Source organism: Temnothorax longispinosus, chromosome 8 (assembly GCF_030848805.1).
Source record: "Temnothorax longispinosus isolate EJ_2023e chromosome 8, Tlon_JGU_v1, whole genome shotgun sequence".
NCBI classification, from domain to species: domain Eukaryota; kingdom Metazoa; phylum Arthropoda; class Insecta; order Hymenoptera; family Formicidae; genus Temnothorax; species Temnothorax longispinosus.
In genome coordinates, this window is record NC_092365.1 from 869,248 (window position 1) to 892,391 (window position 23,144).

The 23,144-nt window shown below is 37.4% G+C and overlaps 1 protein-coding gene and 1 long non-coding RNA gene across 2 annotated transcripts; one reads left to right on the plus strand and one right to left on the minus strand.

Annotated features, from left to right (window-relative positions):
- On the plus strand, positions 1-19,369 carry LOC139818013 (uncharacterized). Its single transcript, XR_011733361.1, has 3 exons — positions 1-114; positions 682-792; positions 19,324-19,369. It is a non-coding gene; the product is annotated as an uncharacterized lncRNA (long non-coding RNA).
- Daw (activin beta chain dawdle) lies at positions 2,865-15,988 on the minus strand. Its single transcript, XM_071785659.1, has 4 exons — positions 14,889-15,988; positions 9,649-9,909; positions 8,551-8,933; positions 2,865-6,709 (listed from the first exon to the last, which is right to left on the minus strand). The coding sequence occupies exons 1-4, from the start codon at positions 15,277-15,279 to the stop codon at positions 6,548-6,550; spliced, it is 1,197 nt and encodes a 398-aa protein (XP_071641760.1). The 5' UTR covers positions 15,280-15,988; the 3' UTR covers positions 2,865-6,547.
- Positions 19,370-23,144: the final 3,775 nt, after the last annotated feature.

Genomic DNA, 23,144 nt, shown 5'->3' on the forward strand with positions numbered 1-23,144 from the left:
CGGCACTGGCGCGAGTTATCGCCGCCTGCCGCCATGTTGGCAAAGGAGATCAAGCTTCCGTTTGTTCACGTAGTACCGGCGCTCGTTCGGTTCACGTAGTATCCGTTTGAATTGGTGAGCTTCGTTCGTTAGTTAATAATGTTAATATGCACGGCGCGGGCGGCGAGAATGGACGAGATTGTATCTGAGCATGTCGAATCCGTGCGAATCGTCGCGAATCGGCCTCAGGATCCGGCGATGGGGCAAAAATATTGCAGACCTCTTACGCCGGAAGGTAATTAGGTTAATATTAATGGTCGAGATCGCGTCTTAATGCGTAAATTGAGCGATCGAAATATCACTTGTCCGCCGGGCGTCTCGTCGGCCGACGCGTCGAACTTTCAGCGACGACAGCTACAAATTTCGCGTCTTGCTGGCGTTATTATTAGATTATATCGCGTTATTACGAGCGTTACCAATAGATTTACTATTTATCTCGGTATGTAATGGAGAGATACGGAAGGTACGCTGTGGGTGAAACGTACGTAATAAATGCATGAAAAAATTGAAGGAAGGGAGACGCCGAAGTGCTATATCTTGCTTTTCAATGCAGATTCCCGAAAATATTAGATGTGTTTGACGAATATTTCATATTTACAATAATATTGTAAATAAGTAATAATATGTCTTCGTGATACGCAGGACATGGACTGTAGCCGAGCTGTCGGGGATGTCGGGGTGCGAAATCACGGAACGAGACGACAAGATGGCTTCCAAACGTTCGCTGTTAATGATGTTGTACGCGGGATTTCGGTGAGTGCGATAAAATAATATTTTTAATTTATTGTAATAATTGTTAAATATAGAAAACTCCTCGCGTTATCGAGAGACTATAATTAAAATACTTTTTTTCCTGAAAGTCGAGCGTGATAATTAAATTTTAATTTAATTCTGGCGATAATTAAAATTTTATTTGGCGGAAGATTAAAATATGCATATCAATTTTAAAATTTTGAATTAATTTTGAGCGAATATTATTTTTTGCAATATTTGAGCGAGGAGTCGATTAAACTGTGAACAATTATCTTTATTGTTACGGTACCACAATATTTTTTAAATTCACAATTAATGTCGTAACTTTTAATGTAACGAAAAACGTTACATTAAAAGTTTTAATTTGACGCTGTTTTTGTGAGTTTTCAATTTTACATATTAAATGATTAAATAAGTTTGTAATTCAAATTATGTTTAAGCAGATTAACTACGAATTAACTGAGAAGTTAGTTTGCTTTATAAAAGTATTTCATAATTTACCATAAATCTCTAATTTTCAAGTCTCTAATCTTTTAGAGATGTTTGTATAAGATAATTACATCTATACAAGACATTATTTTTTAGTAAGAAATGTTTTTCGAAAGATGTGTGCCAATGTCTTCTTAATTATTTTAAAAAGTTAAGAGTAATTCTTTAAAATATATATTATCAAAATTTTTAAAAATTTGCACTTCCTGCAGCACTTTTTGCGCAGACGCGATATTAATATCACGAAACTGAACACGATTTTTCTTTAATTTGGAATATTACTTTTGCAATTTAATTTTTATTTCTCCAATGTCTTTCTCCGGCATTATTATTCGCGAGTAAACCTGAATTAAAGTCGACATCCGACTTCAAGATACAGCTGTCGAGCGAAAAGGTCACACGATGTTACGTGGCGATACAGCCCAAGTCACATGTCAGTATTTTATCGGTGGTGCATTATTTTCATTTTTCCGCCGTAATCTCATGCTTAATTAAAGTAATCGTCGGACTTTGGAGCGAAATAATATGAACAGCATAGAGCCAAGCGTGTATTAACGTACGCACGCATGCACGCATATACGTGCGCACACATATACGTAAATACGCCCACCGGCCGCAATTCCGTGCGATTGATTGACGGGCGAAGTACAGTATAGCAGCAGCAACAGCAGTAGCAGCAGCAGCAGTAGCAGCGATCGAAATTGCCACTGCACTCGCACTCGCACTCGCACTCGCGCGGACGCAATTAATTCGCGGCGAGACGATGTCACGTAACGTTAAACTCGTTACCGTGCGGGAAACGCGCGTTAACCGGTTACGACTGCCAACGCGAGCGGATAAATATTGTAGTACCGTAACAAAACCTGATGGAACGCCGGATTCGTCTTGACCAAGTATCGATCGGGTCCCACATAACAGAATGATGAAACAATGATTTTCGCCTGTTACGCGTTAACGAGATGTGGAAAGCATAATGGAAATACTAAAATTTGAAGACTAGAATAAACTTCGTTATTCGAGGCACAAATAAAAAGGGAAAATATTTTTGTCTTTAAGATGTCAAGCGTCTCATTATTCTGAGACTTGCATGTCTTATTAATTCCGAAGTTTTCGTCACTCCTGTAATAAAGTTGTTATATTATACCTTGCATACTATATTTCTAAGGTAATAATAATGTTAAAATATTTTAACGATGAAAGATTTTTAAATGGAACGAAGTTTATCCAAGAAATATTATTATTACGTTATTAAACAAAAATAAGATGTGAAATTTCGCAAAATATGCATTTTACCTATTGAACAAAAAGACTTCTCTCTTTACATGACGTGCTTTTTCTCTCTGTATGTATATTAGCTACGTTAATTTGCATTAATATAAGAAAATACATACAACTCTACCGTTATGTGCGGATGAAAACACGAAGAATGGGCTTGCTCGATATGAGTTAAGACATGTACTAAATAAATACTCGACAATTCTTATCTGCACATGAGGTCTGTGAAACTGCAGACTTCGCACTTTCCTTGTTTCCTTACTTAAATAAACACATACGAACATGACATATACGAACAAAAACGGGGATTAAAGAAAAAAATTATCTGTACATTTATTATTTTACCCAATCTTGCATTCTTGTGTCCTAAAATTAAACTATCGATTGTATTATTTCTATCTACAATTTTACCGCGCACTTAGCAAGAGGAATAGCTAAATTTGAGGTTTATTAAAAAAAAAATTACGTAAAAATTCAATGTTATTAAAGACTTAAAACACGCACGCCGCATTTCGTGCTAAATCTACGGTGAAAATATTGGGCCATCTCCTGCATCGTGTTGCGCGTGTTGCGCGATATTACAGACGCCATTTTCGCGTTTTTATTCCTCGTAATTCTAAAGACTAGCAGGTTATTTTTGCCTATGCAGTAATTACAAATGTATTACAGATTAATGAAATATTGCATCCAATTTTACTTAGCAACGCCATTTACCCTTAAAATATTTTTTAATTTTTCTATAAAATTGCTTCTTTACTAAAATTTTTTTATTAAAATATTTTTTACTATGGCGAGAGAAAAAATGTATTATTGATTTTATTAGTATTGCGATGTTTATTTCATCGGGATTATAAAAAATAAAGTTGATTTTTAAAATAGAGAATGAGAATTCGCGACACGATGCAAAGGAAGCCGGGCAAATTTATATAAGTAAAGATTACGCTATTTCGTCGCTGTCACCAAAGACATACACTTGATTCGCACAGAGTCGCGGTAACTATTATTTCCCTGTTGCATTAAATGTCGCTAACGGACATACTCGGTTTCGATTCCGCGGTACGGTGCCACCCATTGTCTCTCGCTCTGCCTGGTGCTTGTTTTCTTTTCCACTTCTTCTTTCCCGCCTCTTCACTCTCGCGTAGTCCTCCGCCACTTCACTATCTTCTCTCCATCCCCTTTTTCCCCTCTTCCGCTCTCCACGTTTCCTCTTTCTCTTCCTCTTTCTTCTCCTCGCAGCTACTCGCTCGCCGTTTCTGTGTCTGTCTCCCGGACGGAGGAAGGAAACGCTCCAGGAAATTCATTTGCAGAGACATGGCACCGTACAGCAAAACACGAATGATATATTTACATGGCGCCGAGGGAGAAACCGACGAGATGGATTTACTCGAGAGAGGTTTATCGAGCGTTACGCGAAGGGAAGGGGAAGAAACGTGAAATGTATTTTTTGAAAGAAACGCGCTAATCCACTCTTGAAGCCGTGCGGATGTTCGTCTATAGTTTTTGCCTTCATCCGCCCCATGAATTCTTCCCGGTTTTTGGGCGTGGCTGAGAAATTTGCGACGTGAATTTGAGTACGACTTATTTCAACGCAGCGACGGATTTTAATGTCTCCAGGCGCGATTTCAGTCGGATGTCCTTATGATATCGAGACTCTAGATCTTTACTGTGCCTAATAGAAATAAAAGCTTACCATCATGAATCATCAATGGACTCAATAGACTTCAGTTAACATATACATGTATGGTAAAAATAATATATATAATAATGTATATATTAACATGTTATATAACAAATTCTGCATCATTAACATTATGTATGAATAAACTTGACTGAATATTGCAGACTCGATAGTGCATTAATTATTTTGTTGAATAAATATATCTAATGAAAAACTTTATCACGTATAGCTTTAAAGTAATAATAAAAACTTCGTAATATTTTTAACAGCTATATTATTTTGAGATTGATTAAGGCGGCATAGAAGTTTATGAGAATTGAAATGTGGAAAGAATCCATCTCGTTGGTTTCGCGTATTTTAACGGCACTCGAATGCGAGAAAATCGATTGATTTCTCGCTTATTTCGCACTCGGGCCTGTAAGATTTCCGTGAAGAAAAAAAAATACATCGATATCGGGTCGCGTTTTATTGCTCCGAGAGTTTTCGACAAAGTCAAGCCGTTTATCTTGACGTGTCAACTACAGTCGGCGCTTAGCGTGCCGCTTAATAATATAGTACGCCATAATCGCACGTATTTACTTCTAGAGTAATCGTTATTGCATTATATTGTTTGCTCTCTCTCTTTCTCTCTTTCTCTCTCTCTTTAGTCATGCTCGCAAGCTAACCGTCAACGAGAAGGTGATGACGTTTAATCCTATTTTAACAATAAATAAAATATACGAACATGCTTATCACGCTTCTTAAATTAAATACAAGCCCGGGGTCGATATAACAGTTTCGGATTGTGCATTAGATAATGAGAAAATACTGTACGGCTTCTAGCGAGTTGTTTGTCGTATTGTCGGTATTATCTAAATTGTCGCCATATCTTCGAGAAGTATTTATCAAGTAATTTTATTACACGGTCCATTTTTCAGAGATGCAGTCTTGCAAAGTTCAATGACAAATTTGCTTGTAATAAGACGTATCTCTTAGAGATGTTTGATGTCTAATGACCAAATAGATTAAAAGCATTTGACTTGATTGATTTAATCTATTCATGAAATTATTATCTTCGTATGTGATATAAATTGTTATCTTCGTGATATAATATTATTACGGATTTCTCGAAATGTGACGATAATTTGAAATTAGAAGTAAAGCCACTCACACAACAGATGAGAGGCCCAAGTATTTGAGGATATTTTTTTGCAAAAATTGTACTTTTTTCCCATATGCTTTTGTAAAGAATTAGATTAGGATAATACCAATACAACATTCACTACAAATTAACATATTATGATCACATTGCATTACTGAAAGATAATCAGTCAAAATCTGTAATCTGGAGATTTACATGGGATCAGAGTATCTTCGGCGGTGATTCGCAGTAGAAACAGCCTTACGTAGTCAGACGCAATGGGGGCACGCGCAGTAAAGTTCATTGTCGAAATTGCCCAAAAGGTCTCTCGCTATTGGCTTGTAGATATACGACGGACACGCGGGGGTGTCGGTATTTACGCTAAAATACGTAACGAGCTCTCTCCACGCTTCGGCTCGCCTTAATTTACGCCTTAATTTCCCCTGGCGCCGCAAGCGTTAGCTCGAGTCGATCTTGTGGTTTGGGCAATCAACTTAAGGATGGGATTCCGGGTTTCGAGAATACACCATTGTTGCATCACGCAAACTCATATCTTGTTATATGGTATATCAATTGTATTCGTTTTTCATTGATACAAAAAAAAAAAACATAATAAGTACAAGTAGGATTTGCAATTTAAATCGTTTGAGGCAAATGAGGCATTTTATTAAAATGGATGATATATGATATCAACACTTTTTTATATATGCATGATTCGCACATGTGGAAATTCGCACGTCATATTGCATATAACAAGATAGAAAAATTATGACTCACATAATATCTTAAGATGAAATATATACAGACTACACACAGCCAACGAATAAAATAAAATAAAAGAAGAAATTATTTATATATAGATGTTTCTACGAATTAATGCTAATTTTATTAACGACATTATTTATAATGTAACGCGAAAGAGAGTGAGCTTGCGTGACGTGACAATAGTGTGCTCTTATTTTTAATCACCTGTTATCTTGATGCGGCGACCATCACTGTCGTACGTTTCCGCGCGATTTCTTCGTGTTCAAATCGAGACGAACAGATTTTGCAAGCGTCCAACCAAGTTCGGTTTGTCACGACGATTAAGTGCGAGCGAAAGTCTTGGACGGGGTGGCGTGAGATGTTGATCCTCGTCTTCTCGTCGTCACCAGTAGTGATTCTACTCACGCTCTGTCTTCGAGACAGCGGTGTCACATGCAACCGCAAGCCTCCACCACCATGTTCGGTAATGTTTTCTGTGTGATCGTGTTGTTCGTGTCTATGTAGAGTAGTTGGAGCGGGGCGAGCTGCGTCGGCGAGCAGCATGGCACTATCTTGTTCTTTTGTTGTCCCATATCCTTACTCAACAACTTCTGCAAAGAGAAGCGATGTTTTTGCGCTCATTAATTTCCGAAGATTTTAGTCAGCGGGATGAGTTTACGATTGATGTAGTTTTATTTTTAATTGCTTGAACTGAAATTTTACAGGAAATGTATGCAAGACCTAAAAGCTTTCATTCTTTTGAATGTTTATATATATATATATATATATATATATATATATATGCAATATTTATATTATAATCGAAGTTGAAATAAATTTTAAAGTTAATTTTGATTATTTGTAAGTTGTGATGTTCGATAATTCTTTAATAGCAAAAAAAAGGTCCTGCGAGGGCAGTGGAATGGTTAAGGCGAGGGAATGTCGTTCTTTTCAGCTATTCTCAGATTACTAAAAAAATCATCTCCATTTCGCATATGCAAACGATATTTCTCGCGTCACGCTTCGTATATGGCAGAAAGCATAGACCTAAGTCCTAAGTTAATGGGGTTTTACGTTGCGTGATAATGGAGTCTTAACGCCCCATTATCGTTACGAGTTGCAAACTATATTACTCACATTATGTGCCGCGGTATAACAAGAGTGCCTCCTCTCCCAACTTTTATTAACAATTAATGATAATAAAGGACGCGATTATGCAGCACGATTATATTTTTTACGTTAAGTAAAGCATAAATTGCGCGTGTGTATGTATATATATGTAGCCGTAAGAGATGGAAAGGGATTATTTTGCCTGACACACGAACCAATTTTTATAGAATTGTAATTAAAAGCTATACATTCGTGTGCGGAATTGTCCAATTCAGGAATTGAACATTTTCGTATTCTTGATGAGAAACAAGAATTAAAAAGATATTTAAAACATTCTTTATTAATTCAAAAATTATATCTTTATAGAAAAAATTTAAAGATAAAATTCTAATTATTTCAGAGGAATGGTTAATAAATTTTCTGAATAGAACAAAATCATTTTTAATAGAACGAGATATTTTAAAATAACTTTCAAGATTGTTATCGAATATACAATTAATAAATTTTCGGCATATCAGCGATATTTACTATTGGCAATACTCTTTATGTAGGTAATTTGATACGATTGCCGGTAAAACCACGAAGAAACGCGCGAAATGACACGCTATTCTTGAAATAGCGCGAGAAAGACGCGGCGTCAGCGTTCTCCTCGTATTCGCAAAGAAAGAACGAATATAAATCACACTGGCGACACATTTCTTTAGCACGATAATCGGTTGTTACGCATCTGCGCTTCGTACGACCTGACACGAGCGAGATAAGAATGTCGCGCGCTATTTTAGATATAGATAGAACTTTTTCTATAGTTTTGTTCGTTTCGGGCAATAAGCACATTAATTCTGTTGCACTAAGGCGAATAGAATGGAATAGGCAATAACATAATGATACAAATTAGCTATAACTCCGATAACAATTAAAGAGTGAAGGTTGTTGATATGAAATGAGAAAACAGTCTTTGGTGATAACGAAAGAAAATAAATGAAGCATTGAAAAATGAGGCAGATGGAAAGTACGTAGTGTTGAATGAATAGAAGGAGATATTTTTAGATTCATAGCAAGTAAATTATCCATTCGTCTGAAGAATTTGAAAATAAGCATTTCAGAATTGATACTAAAAATTTAAGTTTACACTACAAATTACAACGTTATTAAATTTTAACTAAATCTGATAATAACGCTATCTTTCACGTGTTAATATGGTCAATGCTATTAATATTGTTTAGAAGAAAGAAAAGCTTTTCTATTCTCAATTATCTCAAGTGAGATCAGACTAGTTATCGTCAACTGAGACATTGTATCAAGCACCAATGATGTAAGAGTGCGAGAGTCGTGTTACGCTCACCATGATAACGTTGTTGTATTGCGAGCCACTGACGGTTAAGGCAGTCGGCGTGGAACAAGAACCTCGGCAGAAATACGCGTGATACCCGCTGGGGTGTAAAATCCAGTCGCTCCAGCCGATATCTCTGAAATTAATGTAGAGTTCGTCTCGACAACACTCCGTCATTTCGAGTTGGCAATTCGAGTGCCTCTTGGGCCTATTTCGTTGCGGCAACGGCTCCGTATGAATCACCAGAAAGGGCTTCAGGGTCTGCTCTACGGACACCGGCGCTCTGTCGCGATCGGTCGAGCAAGTCGTGCAGGCTATCTGAATAGCGTGGTTCAGTCCATGTCGATTTATCCATTTCTTCACCATAAATTTTATGTCTGTCTTTACCCAGCCCTCTGAAAGAAAAAATTGACAATTTTTTTGAATTACAGTATAGCGTGACGCACCAGAGAAAAGCGTCTTCATGAAATTTTGCAGAAAATACGATTTATTCTAGACAATACATAGGGAAACTGTTTTTCTGCGTTTATGAAAATAAAGATTTAAAATTTGCAATTATAAGGAATATCTAAATCATTTAGTTTTCATAATTTTTTAACTCTAATTTTTATATTTTCTATATTTTCTATTCCGGAGTGCAATTGTGTAAAAGGAAAACAAAAATCTTCGAATATTGTTGTCAAAGTTTAAATACTGGCCAGCTTAATTTTACTTCTCACGATTTTTAAAGTGTGGTATTTTCTGACACGCGAGTTTTCGATAAACTCTCGTTAAAGTTTCATTTAAACGTCACAGCAATCGATTTCCAGTCGCATTTCGTACTGATAGGCATTAGATGATGTTAGAAATCGTTCGGGATATCGCGATATGAGAAAATTATCCCTCATCATTCGTATCGAATTTTTGGTAAAGTACAAAATTGCGATGTGCAACGGGGGGCAGATTCGTAAAGTGCATGCAATGCAACGGAGTAACGAAATTTCGCGGTGGAAGATTTCTATGCGGTGAGGATTCGTATGTGACGAACGTATGGATGTGGGGGTTGAAGGAGCGGGAGAGAGAGAGAGAGAGAGAGAGAGGGGGGGAGAATTCCATCTGCCATTTACCCACCTCTGATGTCGGTCTCGAAGATTGCCATGACGGTGTTCTTTTCGAATCTGCCGCCCTGGTCCCAGTGATCGAGCTCGGATAGCACGAATGTCTGGTTGAGCTCATCGTCGTTCTCGACCTGTTCCTTGTAGAACCAAAGCTCTGCCGAGGTCACGTCGACGTACAGCATCTCGTTCGGCAGGTAAAATGTGAAACAGGCCGCCGGATTGAACCCCGTTATGTGATTCGAGTTCTGACGATATCTCGTCGAATCGGCCACACCTGTAACCGTCGTGATTCGATCGTTTTCTTGAGAGAGCGTAACACGGTTGTTGGGCGCGTAACACAGTATAGTTTTACTCAAAAACCGAAATGGAAATCCGACCGTAAATGACGAATTGATTTTTTAAATTAAATTCCTTGATTCTTAAACTTCAAGATTTTGCATTACAACATAAAATATGGTTAAACATGATTTACAAAAATTGTCTATTACAGTTATTAAGAGAGATGTATATGGGATATATATATATATATATGTATTTGGACAAAGAGATGTTGTTAGGAATAAATGAGTCAATGAATTATTAAAACAAACGGAGGTTGTAGAATCTTTCAACCTCGATTTGGGACGTATGTATTTTAATTCAAGGATATTCTTTTCTCTTTACGAAAATAAGAATGTGTATTAAAATTGTTCTCTAAAATAGGGATGACAAGTATGTTATTTTACAAGTATTTTATTTTTTATTTCGCCAATATAATTTTAATATTCCTTATTTGACTTGAGTGCGTGGCACGGCTATCCGGTTGCCTCTCCTTTATGACGAACGTGTGTATCTATGAGCTATCCCATTACAAACTAATTTAGTATGCCAATGAACGACACCGAAGACTCAGTTATTCGAGACTTTTGAGAGTGCGCCTTTGGTCGCGCACGATCGGCCTGCAATTTATGGCGATGCTCGAAGTAAGCCTCAAATGGAACCACAATTATCTGGAAAAGTGCGCTTTAAAAGGTTCTCATAACCGCGACAAAGGTTAAATGTGGCAAAGGTTATTTCTGAGCGGCATGTGCGATATTCGAGCATATAAGATTAAACAGAAATATCGATGGTTGAATCATCCTCGCCCGATAGAAAAAATCCATTATTTAGAAATTACTGTGAAAAAAATATAAATCATACATAATTTTTATATATTTCCTCATTTATAATTATTATACCATTTAACTTTTCGCAGCATGTATCGAAGAAGGATTTTAAAATTTAAGTTTTTATAACATTTTAAATCAGCTTATGAAAATTCCAAGTTGTTTTGCAGAATTATCGATACCATTTTACAAAGTGTTTCCGGACAAATTTTAATAAAAGCCATCTGTATCCGCTCGTAATAACGCGATGCGAAAAATCGTGCTCTGCATCACGCTTTGCCGACGTGTATAATACGCGTCGAATGTCGAAGTGATCCGCGATATAACGCACTATCAAGCGCGTCGAAATTATTTCCGGGCGGATTCTTGGGCGATCAGCGTGTCCGATTGATCGCCACTTCCGCATGATTTATAGCCGCCGGGATTATGCAACGCCAGGCGTCAGAGTGAATCCGTATCGTTGCACAATGCGTGCCAAACGTCAGCGGCAACGTATCCGCATGCGCGTCATATTTTTCTCGGTGTACCATGCGTTTTTCTCGGTGTATCATCCGTTTGATGAACGCGTGTATATCGCATCCATATTGAACAAATAAAATATTTTTGAGAATGGATCAAAACATTTACTCCATCGCAAATGTGTACGAACGAAGAGACTGTTCTTGCAAGCAACTAATTTTATTAAATTATTAAATACAAATAATTTTTTTAAAATAGAATATCGAATTTAACTGATATAAAACATTTAACTGATATAAATGACATTGATCAGAACATAAGCTTTCTTAACCAGTTGAAAACATAACTTCAATGTCATGCAAATTGTTGATAACATAAATTACTGATAACACAATTATCGTTAATATAAACATTCAATTAAGTAGAAATGTGGCAAGATTGTTAGTCGTTAATCACTATTGTCTACGATAATTGGAATATATCATGTAATTCTAGTAAATAACCAAAGATCACCAATCGTTATAGCACCGTATGAGGTCTTATGGTAATCCCATGTTCTATCGAAGCTTGGCTCTTTTCCTTGAGTATTCTCAAAGTTCATAAGATTTTCATTTAGAAATCCGATCTCGGGATTATGTCAGTCCGTAGAGTCATTCTGAGATTTTCGGATATTTTCGGAACGAATTCGACGTGCACCTTCAGGACATTCTCCAGCATGCACTACTTTTCGATGTCGCGGCGAAGATTCGACAGGGCGATGAACATTTCCGGTTCACTGGCCCCGATCGCATCGCCGTAATCTGCAGCTCTTGCGCTGAAATTGCTGCGGGTTAACCAGGGTTAAGTAGGCCGAATAAATGTTTCAATATTACGAAATCGCGACTTACGACTTACGCGTATGTGTGTGTGGTTTCGTCCCGGAATTAGATAAAAAGCGAATATTTTAGGTTACGTTGGATTGGCCTGTGTAATCTTCGCGCCGGAGAAACATTCGAAATATGCAGCGTCATATCGTTGGACTTTCGGCTCTACGGAATACGATAATGTTATATCTATCGCGAATGCGGAGAAACGTGATCTTTTTTTAAGTCCGATATTGTTGCGAACATGAGTTTGCAGAATGAAAGTTCACAAAACGAGAGTTCGTGTATAGAATATTTGCGAATAGAAGAATTTAGTTTGAAACTTCTGAAAGATTTCTTTGAAAAATGAAGGACAGAGAATTACACCGGCAGCGCGATGAAAAGCGATGCTGCAGAAATCGAGATGTTGCTCGAAAAAGAAAAGAAACTTCTTGCAAGTTTAAGTAATGTAAGTTATAAACTCTGTTCTTGGGTGAATGCTCTATGCAATTAATAAAACACTATTAAAGATCGATGTTATAGAGAACTTTAAAAATTTACAATATTTAATATTTATGTAAAGATCAAAGCGAAGAATAATTAGTAGAAGACAAGGTAATACTCTACGTGTGTGAAAGAAAAATAGGCGTATTGAAAAAGAATTATTATTATATAGAAAAATCTAAAAGGAGTATCGCAATCGTGCGATCGATGCTTTCGTTAAATGCGGAGTCACACTCGCGTGCGCGAAAAACGTTGTAAAAAGAGGCGTGAAAAAATTCGGGGCAATAATATTCAACATATTCGTGCAGCCGATGAACGATACGATTATATTATCGTATTCCTACATTTCGCCAGTGGCAAGAAATTACGTGTTTGTAAATTATGCATGGTTTCGTTGCGAATAAAGTTGCATGACACGGTAGAATGCTAAAATGGCAACAGCTGGTTTCGAGCGTAAAAAAACTTTTACGTGTGTGATGTATACTATCTTACAGTTTTTCATATTCTATCTTACATAGTAAGCGAATATTTTGGGAATAACAGAAAATGTTTAATTGCGTGCAGCTTGGGCACACAGACGTTGGAACGTACCGCATCAATATTGTCATTTATGTTTTTCCTGCGAGGGGACACCGGTTTTTCGTGTGTTAATAGGGTGATTGGGCCTCGTAAGGTACAGGATTATTTAGTATTTTGCCGTACCGGCAGGCAGATAAGCCAAAACGAGTAATTCTGTGAGTCTCACGCGCGCTATACTAGTGTGACTAATAAAGAGCCTTAGCAAAAATAATTTTTTTTTCGAAATTAATATAGTTTTATTAATTATCTCTTTGATTTTTGTTAGTTTATTTTCTTACGTTTTTTATAAAACTCTTCGAAGTGATGGGGTTCGAAGTAACTTTACGAATTTCCAAGAGGGAGATTTTTTCGTGATTTTAAGAAATTCATCAAGCACGTCGAAAATGATTCACACAGGCGATTAAAATGTCAGAACCGTGATTTTGTGTCGTAATTCGAGATAAATTTCCGCCGCGCCACCGGGATTCATACGTGCGCCGTTCGCGCGGCTTCCGTATTTGCATCGCCGCGGAAAATTTGAAATTCATGGTTCCAGCCGGTCGTCGGTGGTACCTTTATCCAGAAGTACCGTGCCGAGAAAGAGAGAAATGGCGTCATTGTTACCGGTTCTCGTTTATTTCGAGGGAACCGTGCAATTACGCAATATTCATATCCTCGTCGGTGTTTCTCGTCTGGCTGGCCAAGAAAGAACAGCCGTTGGCGGTAAAGAGAAAGAAATGAGCTTCTCGGAGGAATGTTTTCGATGCGAGACGTTTAATTTTATTTGTGAATATGCTGGATACGGGCAAACATAAAATTGAATATTAAATGATATTACGAATTACGTAGAAAATATTGTAATGCGTTAATTAAAAAGATACATGCGTGAAAAAGTTGAAATTTAGTTCTCTACAAATTAATAATATCCCTTTGACGATAGCAATAATTTACGCAAAGGTTGTTGCATTTATACTTTCCTGATTTTACAAAGTTACATATTACATTAACGGTTTACACTGTGAATTACACGTTCCTGCAATTTATTATAAATTTTCGTGCAAGTACTCGGATACGTTTCTGGCACAATAGTTCATTTGCGGATTTCACTTCGTCTGCGCTTCATCGAAAAAGCGTGCATCCTCAATATTCAGAGATTTTGTTTCGCATCCGAATACTCAGAGACTAGAACTACATCATACGAGAAAGACGCGTGCACAATATTCGCGAATGACGCGTATTTTTTTTCTCAATGTATTCGTTCTTCGCCTTTTCTCCATCTGCACATCGCGCGTGGATTTGAATAACCGTTCATTAGCAGTCTACGTGGTTGGAAATTTTTGCAATAATTTACAATAGTTTGCGTGTAATTATATAAACGAAGAGTATTGCCAGACTTTTCTTTCACAAGTCATATTTTAACAATTCATATTTTAAGTGAATTTAAAAAACCCATCGGTATATTATGTTACCGGAATAGTATGCTATAATTTTTATTCAGAGAAATTGTATTTTAATAAATTTTAGAAGATTTTAATGGTTTTCTTTATAAAATTCTAACAATACAAAGTTTATTAAGGTAGTTTTACACTGGGTCAAATTATACTGTTATAGCTGATTTTATTGCAAGAAAATTATTTTTTGAATATTTTTAAATTGCCCCGTTCGACAATATTTCTTTATATACATTCTATATTAAAAAGAGTTAGAAAGGGTAATCTTATCTATTTTGATTCGTCAAATCTCACCTTCGGTTGGGAACACAACGACCTGGTTGGTTTTTCCGTAGAAGTTCTCCGCCGGTCTTTCTAAATCGGGTCGAAGCACATTGCCGTTGATCAAAGGTTTAGGCAAGGTCGAGAGTGGCATCGAGACTTCAGGCGGCTTTGATAGTCGCAGTTTCTTCAGGATCTGCTGCTTCACATACTCCACTCTCAGCTCGGTCAACAACGGGTCGGGATCGATCACGTTGACTTTATTCTGCGCGCAACCGGCGCAGTCGTCTTCTTTGTTGGTCAACGATTTAGACGGCGAATGGGGGAGGAATGTGTACCACACTTTCATCAGGGGGTTGATCGGCCAGTCGGCCACGATACCCCCTACAAGGAGAATAATAAGAACTTCCATGAGTAGACGCATTTTCCACCGCAATCCAGATGGCGACTGGATTGATCCAAATCGATTCTTCTTTAACTCGACTTTTTCTTTAGTCTTTGATTTAATCACGTAGGTTAATCCGTTGATGATTAGTTCCGTTAATTCGTTTACTCGAGTTCGTCAGATATCAAAGACGGTTTATGCATTAAACTCATCGACATTACTTTGTCGACCCTGAAGTTGGTTGACAATTTGTATTCAGCGACCTCCATGTACCGTCGATCATATGTCTTCGTCAAATATTTTGGACGAGTCCTGATTCTATTTTGATGATCCTGACGCATGGATTGTGATATTTATAATACTTACAGGATCGATTATTACAAACTCGATTCGTATTGGAAATCTCTGTATTCCTTTCTAGGAATTCCAACGAGATTCGCTCGCAATTTGCGCAATATTAATTTTATTGGCAAGGTTGCAACAGGTCAAGCGAGTTTCTACAATCGTCGAGTCGATATCTCGTGAGATTGCTACTTCGCCAATCTTGACTTCGCTTCTTTCTTTTTTTTTTCCTCGCGCGTCTTTAAGCACTGTATTTCTTTATTCCAAATATCAATCTGCGGAGTCGGCAATAATTTTATTTTTACAAATGTAAAAGAAGACTGACATCCGATCGATTCTCGAGGACAATTCTTCTCTTCGCAGTGACCGACGTCCTCGACGGCGCGTTCACGGAGACTGGAGGTGAATCGTTACGATGGTCCAGTGATGTAGTTGACTCTGTATAGGCTGAACTTTGTTCCGTGGTCGCCGGAGCCAATACGGGGACGACTGTGATGCTGATATCAGCGCAAGCACGCGCCGTGAACATGCTGCTGATGGGATTCCATGTGGTCCATTGGCGGTTCCTGAAGTCTCAAATCCGTCTTAATAGGCTGACGTTTATCTTCTTCATTTTGGTGGAAGGTGTCTCGTTCGTTGATTGGCATCTCGGTGAACCGTGAAAGATTATTTCTCTCGATGAGATCTATGTAACTCTTTGGTATGCTGGTGGTGCTATTACGAAGAGAGATAAAGCGCGTATCAATGATGAAACGTCTTAAATTTCTTTCGTAAAATATTGTACACAAACGCGCAGCATATGTTCTTCAAAACTGCTTCAGTTTCAGTTTTTATAAAAATTTCAAGTCTTTTTATAAAATAAACCTAGCATAATGTTGAAAAAAGTGTCTTTGTTAAGAATTTTTAATTTTTTTTTTCTTATAACTCATTACTGTGCAGCATCGTATAATACCGCAAATCGATTTCTATAGCTTATAACTATAATACTATATCTTCTTTGTGACGTATCATACGTTTGACTATAGGTGACCAAACGAAGAATATTCATATCGCTTGATTGCACTCATTTGAGAGTGAGCTTGTAAGGCGAATGTTTACCGCAAAAAAGACTGGCGTACGCTTTATCGCAGATTAGTGTCAGCATTTCTTTGAGCTGAGGCTTGCAATTCACGGTTCATCGGAGAGCTTGCCTCTCTCGTAGAAGATGACCCATCTCGCTGACCCGGAAAAGCCGAATATTTTTTTTTGAACGTACACGATATATTGGAAACATCGCAGATGCGATGAACGCTTTTTGAGGCGTCGAGATTATTTACTTATCGAAATGCGACGTGTCCTGATCTTTTTCGAGAGCGCCACTTTGCAGGGAAACATTGTAACGTAAAATACGCCTGCACTTCGATTCCGCGTATTCGTGTCTTTAGTTTAATAAATCACACGATAACGGTCCTCGTAAAAAAAAACGAGAAAAAAAAGCAATGAAATACTGCGTTAAGCGCCTTATCGTTTCCTACTGTTCTTCGATGTCATTAATAATTGTGGCGAATGCAGTCATCGCTGCGTGCCGAGTTTCGGTATTTGAGTGCAGTTTTTTTTATTCGCCGTTCTCGTTTCGTTGATCCATTGGACTTCATGATTCGCAAATTATTACTGGGTCCGGCGTATTGAATTATTCTGTAATTTGCGCCGGACATGGCGCGTGTAATCAGCAGTTCGTGCACGCCACGCTCATTTGTAGAATCACTGCGCTTGTTTGCGTTATCTTATTATCGGCCGTTATTGAAATATGTAATTTTTCGAACTGACGCACGTAACGTCATTATTCAAATAATATATAATAATATTTTATGTATGTCATCTTATTGGAGAAAAAGTTTTATCTATTCCGATAACATGGCAACGTGACAAATTGTGTCGATAAAATATTGACTGCGTTTTAAATGTAAATCCACAATTCTCCATATTTTTGGAATTACTGTCCAAACATTTACGTTATGTATCAGGGATTGCCAGGAAAATATGACCAAATATACGTTAATATAAACAAAAATTTTAATTTGGAGATTAATGCATGTATAAATATTCTTTTATTAAAAAAAAAAAACATTTTTTATTAAATAAAAAAAAATATTTGTACACATTTATTATATCGTAGGGAAAATACTCGAGTTTTTATAAATACGACGGATATCTTTATGTGTATTTCTTCGTTATCTCGCAGAAAATACATTTCTATAAATATAATAAGTTCTTTCTTCGAGTTGTTTCGAATTTTATTGCAACGTACTCACGAATTTAACAATGGGCGAGATTGCGGGAGAGTCAGGCAAACTTTTTGCCGGAAACTTTCCGGAGGATTTAATTTCTGACGCGTATGATGATCCACGATCGATGTGAACTGCCGTCAATAGCAACAGAAAACTTTATTATTACGCGAACAACAGTAATTTAAAATCGTTAGTTACGGACCCGCGCCTTCGTATAATGATGAAGCAATAATCAGCGGTGAGATAATAATTGGAGAACTACTGCTCGATGCGCAAATGGATGAAAGTTGATTGTTTTGCGGCAGTATCTGGAGCACGCGTAAAAGCAATGAATAAAAAACATTTCTGCGTTATTTTATAAAGAGCCAAAGGGTAAAGCAACATACGCAAAGCTAATGAGAGTAATGTTGTATATTATTATTATTGTTTGTCAATTTTGAGCGTTGTAACCTATAAGCTCTAAAATGGTAAGATGAGTTTTTTAACAAGTTTCGATAAAAACGTGTGATGGATATTTTTTCTCTATAAATTATTTTAGTTTCTCTTACTTTTTTCTAATCTGATTTTGATAAACGAGATTGATGGTACTTCTCGAAAAAAGAATAATAATTGGATCCGTAGACGGTAAATATATAGCCAAGAACGATTACAATTTTGAAAGGAAGAACGAATTTTGTGCAATATGATAGAGAAGACCGAAGAGGTGATTGTAACATCCGTTTCATATGTTATGGAGCGTACGTGATATCCTCGGTATTCACAGAAGCGATTCAATGGTTGAGGTTGAATCGCTCCTCTCGTCCAAAGATCATTTCATTGTCACGTTTCCTTTGCGTGGAAATACTTTGACAAGGAGTCGCTTAACGACGATTGGCAGCATTGGTCGCTTTGTGAGTCCCTAAGTTTAAATCTGACAGGTCAAGGAGGCTAATGACTCTTAACAGAAATAATATCTATAACATTCACGCGCGATATCACTCTGTGAGTTTATCATCATAATGTATTAAACTGAACATAACGAACGTATCCCGAAATAAGAATAAAGAATATTTACACATTTATTATATTTGATCTGCTCTTAAACGATTATTTTACGTTCCATTTTATCAATTTATTTATTTAATCAATCTTTTTACGTATAAATATATAACATCCCTTTAACGTATTAAATTAAATTTTGTTTAATATATTTTTGCGTGAATTTATACGCGATAAAAATGATGAAAATTAATATTACTTTTGCACTAGGAAAATTAATAATAGTTAACACAGATTATTATACGGGATTATTATACGAAATTCCTTGTAAGTCTGAAATCGTGAACTTGAATTCGCAATGGACAACTTTAATTTTTTAAGAAATTAGAAATTTACAAATCTTAGAGTACATTCTTGAATTAGGATTTTTCTATTTTAATTAAATTAATTCTTTGATATACCGATTTTACATAAATAGAATATTGTACTGTTACAGAATATTTGAATGAGAAGAACATATTTCTCTGCAAGATGAAGAGAAAGGATCGGAAGCTGACGATAAACTATTTTGCACAATGATGTTGCAGACCGGACCTAGGTGCATTGGATGTTGGTGAGTCTAGTTTGATTTATTCATTATTATTGTGCAATATCTACATTATATATAATACATAATATTTATACATATGTAATGTAGATATTGTATTACATATATAATGTAATGTATTACATACGCGTACTACGAAATACGCGATTCTATTATAACATATTCGTAATATAATACGATTATATTATGATCATAATACACGATATGTATAGTTTATAATGATGCGCGATAAAAGCGGCTTATGTTGTTTTATAAGTTATAAGAAATCGAAAATCAAGATCAACTGAGCATTATAAAACCAATATTACGATATAATCATAATATGAATAATAACATAAACATATAGTACTTCTGTATCTCTGAATTTATGCAGGTATTAATTATTATATCTACTTTTTTATTTAATTTAATTTAATTTCACGTGGTAATCAAGTAAATATTATAATCGCAATTTGTCTTCGCGATGTCAAATTGGGACATAATTTAATTCTCGATTTAATGAATTATACGATTGTGTATCTGACTCACATGTCGTCACGTTTTAAAGTGCGAAGTTGCGCGATACGCGCGGTAGACGAAAACGAACGTTATCGGTATTTTTACGAGGCGCAATTTATTCACCTTTACGATGTGCTCGAATTGGAGCAGCGGTTCCGTTACGCGCCCATCGGCACCCTCGCATTTGTGCATTTCGCGGCTGGAGTACGATAAATATTCACCCCGCACGCACGGCGGGCGTTTCACCGTCTCGCCGAGCGGCGACGGCTGCCGACGCGATTTATCGACGAGTGCTTGGGTACTCGATTCGAGGAGAGATGACGGACGGTTGAGAGATGCCACTGTAGCGCCGTATTCTCGAGATAAGGATGCTCCTCGGAGGAGGAGCGACACGATTCGTCGCATCGGTGTCTCCTCTAGTCGTGTTACGCGATAGGAAAATCCACCGGGCTTTTCGTTCCCCGGAAAACGCTTATCGCGCCGGATGTATCACGTGAGCGAGAGAAACAGGATGTCTCTCTCTTCCTCCTTCTCTCTCTCTCTCTCTCTCTCTGTCTCATTCTCATTCTCTCTCCCTCTCTGTCGCATCTCTAGTACGGTTCCTGTCACCCGACGTTTCGGACGATCGATCTTTGAATCTCGCTTACATGCTTGTCGGCTTAATCGATCTTCCATCGATAAGGGACTACGTTTGCGCTGTCTCGCATGCTCGTCGCCGTTTATCCACTTCGACATTAGGACGTACTATACACTCGCAAAGCGCCGCCACGATTGTTTACGGTGTCGACATCCGCTCGTACTTTATCGACATCCGACGTGAACTGATTCCACCCCGGAGCGTGATTTAGAGTTGATCGTAAATTGACGGATCTTTATGATAGAGCTATTATTATTAACGCGGATATTTCGAAAACTTGGATTAATCAATAAATAACGCTGCGCAATTGCGGCGTATTGGCGCTAACCATCTTTATTGCTCCGTAATGGTAATAATGCTAACGGCAATATGACCAAAGTTTGTAGATGTTGCATTGTTGTTTACGGATATCGTGATATATGACGGTGCTGCAATTCGTTATTCAGCCCGCTGCATTATTCCGGTATGTATGTGCGAGCGCGCGTATACGCGCGTGCACGTATTTCGGACGCTCTTAAGGGACTCGGTCCTGGAGGACGATAAATTCTGTTGCTCTCACATTTTCCGTGACTCCTCGTACGTGCGAGGATAAGGATAAAGCGGACGATGAAAGCTCGCGGCATACTGAGAATCCACGCTCTTATTTATTTTCTTTTCTCCCCGTTTGCCATTCGTCATGCTGCCGCGCACTGGAACAAAATGAAAAACGCACCGGAAACGCCGAAAATAACCGCGAGTCACGTGGAAATTACGAAAGAATGGGAGACATTCTTGTCCTTGTTCCTATCGATTCGTCGTCGCGTGTGGATAAGTTGTCGATCAAAGAGAATACAATTTTTCGTGACAGGTAAATATGTAAAAGTTTCACGAAAAGAAAGAAATAGCGAATTAGCCGGAAGAATAATTCAAGTATTTTTGTTTTTCTTTGTGACTTATTTCTTATCATATAGCAATCAAGTGATTATCTTTATATATTTATGTCACACACACGACGTCAAATTTATTGCTTTCGTAATATAAACCGTCTAGAACGTCTGATAGCAAAGTTGGAAATGTCACGAGAGTCGAGTCACGCGAAAACGAGCCTAAGCAAATCGATCGGACAATTCACGGTGACGTTAAGAGCGAGATCGTGCAATTTTCCCATGGCGACCATCAACCTGTTCGCCTCCCCCAAGTTATTTCCGCCTCGGTCTCCCCAGAGGGACAATGGAAGGCCGTGAGAATGAGAGATAAGGGCGATTAGAGCGGGAGACCCGGGCGAAGGAGAAGCGAAGTCCGTAAATCAGGATGTTACTCCCCTTGATCCGATTACGAGTGATTATATTCCGCGCGGAGTCTCCGCGAGACTCGTCGTCGCTCGGTTCTTTACGGTAACACGACCGGCTTCACCAATTGCTTTGCAACTTTTTTTCTTTCTTCGTATTTATCTTCGTTGCTTCTATCTGTTTCCTATCCTTGTTTCCTGTGACAGTGCAGCGTTACTATTTTTCTTTTCTGTCAGAATATCCTCAATCTCTTAATGCACTCGATGAGAATATGCGACGAGAATTTTTTTTGTATATAATATATTTTTTTTTGTCTAAAATTATTTTCTATATTAAAAAATAGTATTTAAAAACGTTTAGAATTAAAATAATCAATTACGCTTCAATTTTATTGTTAATCTCTCGCGACGTTCTCATAAAGCTTGCTTCTTTTTATATAAGAGATTTCTTCTTTATATCTTTATCGTCTTAAGACGTTAACAAGTTAAAAGTGCCTGCGATACTCTTAGCAACTTTGAAAAAATATCGACTTTGAGCCATTTCGTTGTTTCGCAGCAGCTGTATTGTCCATTAAACAGCTTTAAGTCTGTCAGCTAGTTCCGTAGCTCTCGTTAAATTCTATAATCTTCAGGTACTTTTTTCTTACTATCCGTCTATAAAAACTGTGCAAGCTTGTCATATAACTTCAATCAATTATTCTTCAATTATTTTTTCTAAAAATTAATACGCGTTACTTCAGTCTTGCAATCTTTTTACTGTATGATGATATTTTTAGATTATCTTAAATGACATCTATATTTTTATGCTCATGTTTATGAAACTTCAAAAATATACAAATTAAATAAAGAGATAAAAATAGATTAAAAGTAGAAACCGAAATACACTTAATAATTTATATCACTTCATACCGTCACAGTCAGAATGTATGCTTCTATTATTTTCTTTTCAACCATTATGCTTCGTTTCAAATGCATCGTATGTGTTGTGAATACATGATGTATGTATCATTATGAAGAAATTATCAGTCATTATCAGACTTTAAGATTAATGATGTTTCGAGTAAGAAGCGAGCTTGCGATGCCAGTCTGCATCGAGCTGCCGATAGCAGCAGGCCAGGTTGGTAAGATGAGACACGGCGGGATACGTCGCTACGTCACTCAACAGATGGGAAACAGATAGAGATGTTGCGCTGGGTAACAATTGAGGATGCGCTGTCGCTTGGACGGATTGTGCGCGTTGTCATTCGCGACGAACAATGAGTCGTGGCCGACCTCCGAATAGAGAGATGGAATTTGCGTGGTCTCGGG